The following is an 8,098-nucleotide window of genomic DNA, read 5'->3' as shown; positions in this document are numbered from 1 at the left end:
CTAGATTTTCCACATGAGTGAATTTTAGCCATATTTTAACCAAATTAGCATGGATGATGTAGCTAGGGATGGTCACATCCAGACTTGCTTTGGATTCTGAATCTGACCTACATTTTCCAGATGAGTGACCAGGATAATTTTTTTTGGAGTAGCTATATAACATTATGGCTTGTTATGATTAAACTTGCATAGATGGTGCATCTAAGGATGAAAACTTCAAGACTTACTTTGGATGTTGGAACTGACCAAAATTTTCTTGATTAGTAAACAGGATAAACGTTTTTTGGACAGGTCTATTTCCAAGTAACTATAATTCGTACTTAAACCAAACTTGCATGGACATTGATCTTGGGATGTACACTAAATTAAAAAAAAAATGTGATGTGAAATTTGCCTTACTTAAAGATAACATTCGTCGAGGTGAGCTTCGTAATCTTTGATTACCTATGTTTTAAATCTATAAAAGGAAATTCAAATACATGTATTAACATTTACTATTACATGTATACACTATTACATGTATATGATCATGGACACTAGAAACAATTTAGTCTGATTATATATATATATATATAATTACATATGTATGAAAAATCTGGATTTCTTCGATGTGGCAAACTCTTGAAAGCCAAATTCCTGTAAATGCTTTTTACTTTCTTAAAGAAAATATAATAATTCTGAAAAATGTAAAACAAACGTGTAACATGCTGATAGCACTATTTCCATCGTCGGTAACCCACGGGTGATTCACATCGATTCTCTCTAGATATCATCACGTTTGAGGTAGCTTGTGGACTCCAAACCGTGGTTTTCAACGAAGCACCATTTCATGTGATTTATATCTTATCCTCCACATGTTCATGTTTATGTTTTTAGGTATACTTTGTTTATTTTTACTTTTTGTGTGTACTTTTACTAAAAGGTTTATTTGTGAATTTGTTTAAATCGGTAAATTAAAGAACCATCTCAGCTCATATGTTTTGATAAAATTAAATTGACTTGGTAATTTATGCATAATTTATACATTTGTATTAGGTCTTTATCTGTTATTGAACAGTTGTATTGTTTTTTCAAGTAATCTCTCCAAACTGTTACACTTCCCGTATGTAAACAATACCATCTTATTGTTAATGTATAGTTCATGTATGTTAATATACACCAAACCTTATTACACAATATCGATACAAGTTCTTCCATGTGATGAATTCAATTTACTGATATTATATCCAATTATCACCTCTTTTTGATAAACTAACCATTTGATCAAATAATTGTCCAATACATTGTAATGAAGCTCTAACCGATCCATCTTTTCGATCGATGCCCTGCCACGAGTTATCGAACCTGACGATCGACCACTGCTTCATCGATTGGTTGCTTATCCAAGACATTCCTCTTCATTCAGCCTCAGCAACAGGACGCGAACACGTAAGTAGACATTGCCCCTATATCTATCTCTTAAACTGAAATTTGTCACGGCGGTAACTCTAATTAAAGCTTCTTTCGGTTGGTTTAAGTGTGATTTGTTAGTTCCATTATCTCCGTGTTACTTAATTTTAAAATTGTAATGTTGGCTAGCGAAATTAGTATGATAATTGATATTTGAAGGAGATGTGGCTGTACGGGGGATGTTCTTTTTCATCACATTCTTACAATTTTTATTAGTTGAATGACCGGAAGCAATAAAACTGATTTTCTTTGATAATTTACTGCCGGGAAATTTTAGAAGTTTTCACGTATTAAATATAATATATGATGTAATCCAATACCAGAAAAATGACAGGAATATTACAGTACTAATGGTTATATATGTAATGTAATGCGTTAAGCGTGTTCCAAACAGTCTCCAAAGATTTTTTTTGTGTGACCAAAATAAAAAAAAAGTTTAGTAATTCTAACAGGAAACATTACTCGTGACTACAGGGAAATATTTTTGGATATTTATCTTCCGTTTTTTTTCTGGTATTATGTATAATACTGTTTCATTTTGTTTAATATTAAAAATATTTCCTTGTACGTGTAACACCACCATGTGTTTTAGTGTTAAATATTGTGATTGGAAGCGATGTTGATTTGCCGATCTTTTTCAGGTACACATTTCTTCAATCGATTAATATATATAATATAGTAATTAAATTAGCATATTACTATAAATAATTATTTTGGAAAAAGGGACAAAATATGTTATACTGAAATGACTTTTAGAGTAAAGGGATAGTATAGAAGCAATAACTGAAACAAGATGGCGATCGGAATATCGATCGTTTTCAAGCAGTTTCCCAAGTATTTATATACCTTGGTGTATTTGACCGTATGTCGGTACTTTCAGGCGTGTATTGTTATCAATAGAAATCAGATAATTACATCATGGATTATCGATAAGTAAGACCCGGACAGGTCAAAGGGTCATGCCCTTAGTGTCCCGTTGCGATTATCGGCAGCATCAGTTGCATCATCTACCGTTTACTCACAAACAGACACCGCGGGAATGTGTTAAAACTAGAGTGCACATCTTCATGAACATATGTTTATATTCTTGTAGATAAATGAAGTAATGCATTGCTTGATGTGTGTCAGGTGATATTTTCTTTGCACGCGCTCCGTAAAGTTTACGTTATGAAGTCTTGGAGAATTAATCGATATAGAAAAAATAGGTATCTGTTATATAATGAGCTTAAATCACACGTACGCCTGATTCTGCATTTATTACTTGCATGGTTCTAGGTTACGTTTTGTTTGTATGACTCTGTACGTTCTGTTGCAAAATAGATCAATATAGATATTTTTATCTCCACATCATATTGAAAAAAAAAAGTTTCAAGGAAAAATAGCAGCATACATGTATTGTTCCGGGAATTTTAAACTCTTTAGTTAAAATATACATACACCTTTGTTCGAGAATAGATAGGTTTAAATCTCCTGCATTGTATACATCTGTATATCTTATATCCTGTTTGTTTATATGTGCAGCTTTCCTCATCTATATAAAGCTTCCAAAACGCACGTGCATTTTTGCCCGAACAGCCACTGACGCAGCAAACTCTTGTGCAGGAACATCATTGTAACATAGGAGAGTTTTTTCTTTTATTTTAAAGGTAAGCACATTATTTTAAATTTGTGCATAATAAAATGTCCCTTATAATGGCATTATATATAATATAATAATGTAATTGTATAATATAATATTCGGAAAATCATACTTTAAATAGTGAGTATATAAAGCTATATAAGCTGTATACCAGCTCCAGGAAATGTTTCATCGTCTGCATGGAAATGAAAGATGCGTCAGCGCGTTATCTTTGCAAGAATGCGAACACCTTGTTTTTCCGTCGGTAGTTTGGCTGAAAAACGTTTTTATGAATGCAAAGCAAATTTGATTTTTTTAGGTCAATAAAATAAATTACATTTTTATTATTAATTATATATCACACGATATATGGCAATGCATTTTAATAGTAGGAAAGAAGAGCAATTAATATCTACACTTTCCGGAAAAAAATATTTTTAGACAAAAAATATGGTTTTGATTTTTTTAAATTAATTTTTTTTATGGAAATAAAATACGATAAGAAAGATAAGACGAAGGAGAAAGAGCGTAAATAAAAGAATAAAAAGGCATTGAAATTAAAGACTCGTCTCGAAACTTTGTCAAAATCTATTTAACAATTTTACAGTAGATTTCGTTTTACACGAATGGTTAATACATGTATAAGTGTATTTCATTCTTTTTACAAGCAATATGTGAAACAGATTTATTGAATAAAAAAGAATATACATATACATACATGCAAATTCAATTTTCCAAGCACTGCGCGGGAGGGAAGATGGGACATATTTTAAAATGTTTTTCTATTAAAAAATCAGCGAAAGAAGAATAAAGAGGATACACTCCTCTACCGTTATAACCGCCCCCTCCTTGAGGGTTGCTACGTCAAAATATTCAAAATTATCTTAACGTCGTCGGACTACATGTAGGTATATTATTTTAACGATAATGATATATTATTTTAAATTTTCGAAAAAGAAATGAGAAGGCTTATAAACTGAACTTTTTCAGTAAAATTAAAATGATTAATTCCTTTGATTTTGTATATTTTTAAAAATAATTTAATTAAATAAATATGGTTCAGCTTCCTTGAAAGAAAACTTTCTCAAGAAAATTTTCGATACATGCAAAAGACTAGCATGTTGGGAAAGATTTTAGGAATATTAAGAATTGAAAGACCGGGAAAACCCATCCGTAACACAACGTATGTGAAAAAAAATGTGAAAAATTCCAGAATAAATAAATATTTATATTGTGTCATGGAAAACTTTTTCATACCTGAATGCTTTTTCTGTAGCAGCATTTGTCGTAATTGCTTTGCTTCTATATTTAGGTTTTACAAGGTCGTCAAACTTACAATAACTTTACTACATTTTTCCATGAAGTCTGAGATCTTAAATTTCCAGTCTTTGAATAATTGTATCTTAGGCTGAGAAGTACAAAACGCACTTTACCTGCCTGCAAATGTAAGAAAAAAATGAACCATCCTCGGTTGAATTTTTTTTTTATTTGTGTAAAATTTATTGATAATTTTTATTTTTTAGGTTATGGAATTAAAACAAATCGAAAATCAGACTCTGCCTTCTATAACTTGCTGCGCAGATGGACGGAAATGGTGGGCAAATTTTGAGTTTTATCCGGAAGTGGTAGCCGAACGGAAAACCGTCTTCCGAGGCTACATGTACAGCGAGGACAATTTCTTCAGCCAAACAGACTGCGCTGTCAAGTTCGACGACCCTAGCGTTACAGAAGAGGATCTTGTCAAGTACGTGGAAGGAGTTACGGAGGTATACAAACTGGCCAACTTATTTAATGCAACACTGAAAGGTATAAGAATTATAGTCCTGTTACCATGCGTAGCAGTGATGGACAAGGTTGCGCCATTTTATAATCGTATGTTCCGTTTGCTGCAAAGGAACTACAATAGGGTAATAACAGGCGATGACTGCGTTCTCCTTGAAGAACGGGTTCAAGGTCAATACGTTTCCTTTACTGATCCCGAGGGAAAATCGACCAACAAATGTCCAACGGTCATTCAACAGTTTGCCCATTTCTGTTTCCACGAAACCAAAGGTCAGCTTGTGGTGACAAACCTTCAAGGTATTGAGAAAGACAGTACTATAGTACTCTCATCCCCGGTAATTCATTCCGTTGAGACCAAATACGGATCGCGCGATAAAGGAACACAGGGCATTGCAACTTTCTTCAATAGCTTTCATTCATGCTGTGAGGGTTGCAAAACATATCTTTCATGCAAGGACTTTGTCAATCCAAGTGCCCCACCAACTGCGTGCGGTGTAAAGTCATATTTGGACTCTCCCATTTTAGCCGCTCCTTCGCTTTCAGGAGGTACTCTAACCTCGGGACTACCCAGCTATTCGGCGAGTGAAGCATCGAATGCCAGACGGGACCATCCCCCTCCATACGAAGCCACATTCTACACAACACCCCCTTTCAGTCAAACACCGCATTTTTTCAATTCAAATGATATGTACAAGAACAGCAGAATTCAAACTGTATGATTATCATAAACCAAAACTGCTGGAAGATTTGATCTCGGAACTGTAAATGAATCATATTTGTAGGGCAATTTGTACCCGATCATTTTACCATGTTTTTTTTTTCGTTCGGAGTTGTACATATATATACCTTTATCATTTAGACACATGGATCGCAATGCAAGCTTATATTTTTTCCTGCCAAATCAAGCCCATTTTAACATATGTGTTTTTTTTTATTATGTATTTACAAAAGTTCATTTTGTCTTGCACTGTAGGCATTGTATTATGTACTGTACAGTTACACTGTTTGGAGTTTAGATTTGCTTTAAATCATGTTGTTATTTATATAGATTTATTTACATGTACATTGAATTTGAACTATAGTAAGTGTGTTCTTCGTGTTTTTTATGTATTGTCTCTACTTTGTTAATCAACGTTTGTGCATGATGAAATGTCCTATATTTCTTGTTCTGTATTGTTTAAGTCAATCAAATTGTTTCGAGGGGTGGTGCAATTCTGAAAAAAAAAATAATTCTTGGTATTTTGTCCAGTTAAATGTGTAAAAAAAATAATAAAATTTGTGATATATAAATCTATGATAGAGAATTTATGCATACATGTATCTATTGTTAATAATATATATTTTTATGCTCTGAAAAATTAATAAAATTTTACATTGGTTTGCTGGTTTTGTTTTCTTTATACTATTAGGGTTATAGTAGGAGAACTTAATTAATCCATCACTATCACTGATAATACATAAAACTCTCTAGAAATTAATTTTCTTATAGAGAAGTACATTATAACCTCATGTATATATATTTCACAGATATAGTTTTTCTTTTCATGAATGCCAGGCGCGAAGCCAGCATGGACGTCAAGAGTAAGAAGAGAACGGCCGGGGTCTGAGGGCCGCTGTGAGTCCTCCGATGGCTCCAGGGCGAAGCCCTGGTGAAGAGGGCAAAGCGCCCAAGTTTTATTAAATATTTCAATCATTTTCATGCAAATACATCATGCCATTTAGGCTTTCTAGAGGAAATAGGAGACTTAGAAATATAGGTTTGAACGCAATGTTAATACTTCCATGGAGTCCTTTTGTAGGCATACATATAGTTGAGGCTGAATATTTTACCTTTATTTTTAACGCCCAGCAACAAGTATAATAAATGTTATTTCCGAAAAATATTGTATTTTAACTCATATACTAGTATATCATAATACATGGAACATTCTAAAAGGACACAACTTTTTTTTCCAAAGATACTAACTGGGCAAAAATTATCTCGTGCGCACGACATAATACCCTACGTATCATAGCGCATTGAACGATGTGATAGAAATTTCATTTCTCAGAGATCTTTTAAAAAAAAATTATCAACGTGTCACAGAACAATCTCAAATCAATGGATGATTTATATAGATTCGGCAACGAATTTTAAACAGAGGTGACTATAGACACAGCAAAAATATGATATATCTTACATATATCTATTTGTGTTTCGTTTGAGGTTGCATTTAGTAAAAAATCGAGGTCTGTTCTAGACAATAGCAAGAGGTATATTAATTTTATTTAAAACATCTGTGGAAACGTGCGTGTAATTTGCAACATCCATAAATTGAAAGAGTCCCCACCGGGGGATTTAATACCATTAAAACAGCTCTAGTTTACATCAGGGTGTTTTAGATCAAACAAGTTCAAAAAGAAAAATTAAATGGTTAAAAAAAAATGTGACTCATTTTAAAAATGGAAATTACAAACATTATACATAAAGTTTATAGAATTTAAAACATTCAGTTTTGAAAAATACTTAACTACTATAATAGTGACAGTTTTCTGTTGCCTTTTTTATAATTATAATATTATAAAATTCAAGTGTAAAATGTATCAATTATAATTTTAGGAATATATATATAAAACGATCGGGTACACAGAAAAATCCATAGACAATTCATCGTGACAATAATGGCATAACAATTTGTATGAAAAACGTCGATCAACATTCGACTTAACGATAGATTGCATTTGCCAACAAGGTCATTGTATCGACCTTAAAATTTGCAAAATGTTGACCTTAAACAGGACTGTTGATATCCTCTGTATCATCAAATTATTTACCAAAAGCGTGCCTTGTTTTAGAAATTGTTCGTGCGTAGAGCATGCTCTTGCGTATCGAATCAAATAGGAGACAAAAACTCAATATGCAGATGATAAATGATAATGGTATGTTGCTGCATAAATAATGGAAGTGTTGAGGATACAAAAGTTAAAGTTATCACGTTTATCATAAATTTTGGTTCTTAGTTTGCCATTGACGTCTTTTACTAGTAAAATAATCAAATATGAAATAGATGTGCTAGACTCTGTGGTGTTTTTTTCAAAGGGATATATCGAATCAACCTGCGGAATGAATATTGTTAACTGACAAAACGTCATCGATATATCTACATGTTAAATGTCGAATTGAAGACCACAACAAGAAACTTGTTCTATTCATGTAAAAGTTTTTGAATAAATTTGTGAAACACTTAAGCCCCCCTCCCCATAAGTGGA

General features: G+C 32.6%; 1 protein-coding gene across 1 annotated transcript; it reads left to right on the top strand.

Moving 5' to 3' along the window:
- The first annotated feature begins 2,970 nt into the window (after positions 1–2,970).
- LOC133172438 (uncharacterized) lies at positions 2,971–6,228 on the top strand. Its single transcript, XM_061307319.1, has 2 exons — positions 2,971–3,095; positions 4,591–6,228. The coding sequence occupies exon 2, from the start codon at positions 4,594–4,596 to the stop codon at positions 5,566–5,568; it is 975 nt and encodes a 324-aa protein (XP_061163303.1). The 5' UTR covers positions 2,971–3,095; positions 4,591–4,593; the 3' UTR covers positions 5,569–6,228.
- The last annotated feature ends 1,870 nt before the right edge of the window (positions 6,229–8,098 follow it).

This window comes from Saccostrea echinata, unplaced genomic scaffold, assembly GCF_033153115.1.
Source record: "Saccostrea echinata isolate AGI-Se365-2 ecotype Australia unplaced genomic scaffold, CSIRO_AGI_Sech_v1 ptg000054l, whole genome shotgun sequence".
In the NCBI taxonomy this organism is placed as follows: domain Eukaryota; kingdom Metazoa; phylum Mollusca; class Bivalvia; order Ostreida; family Ostreidae; genus Saccostrea; species Saccostrea echinata.
Note: the sequence above shows the minus strand (reverse complement) of the source record. Positions and strands in the feature narration are given on the sequence as shown.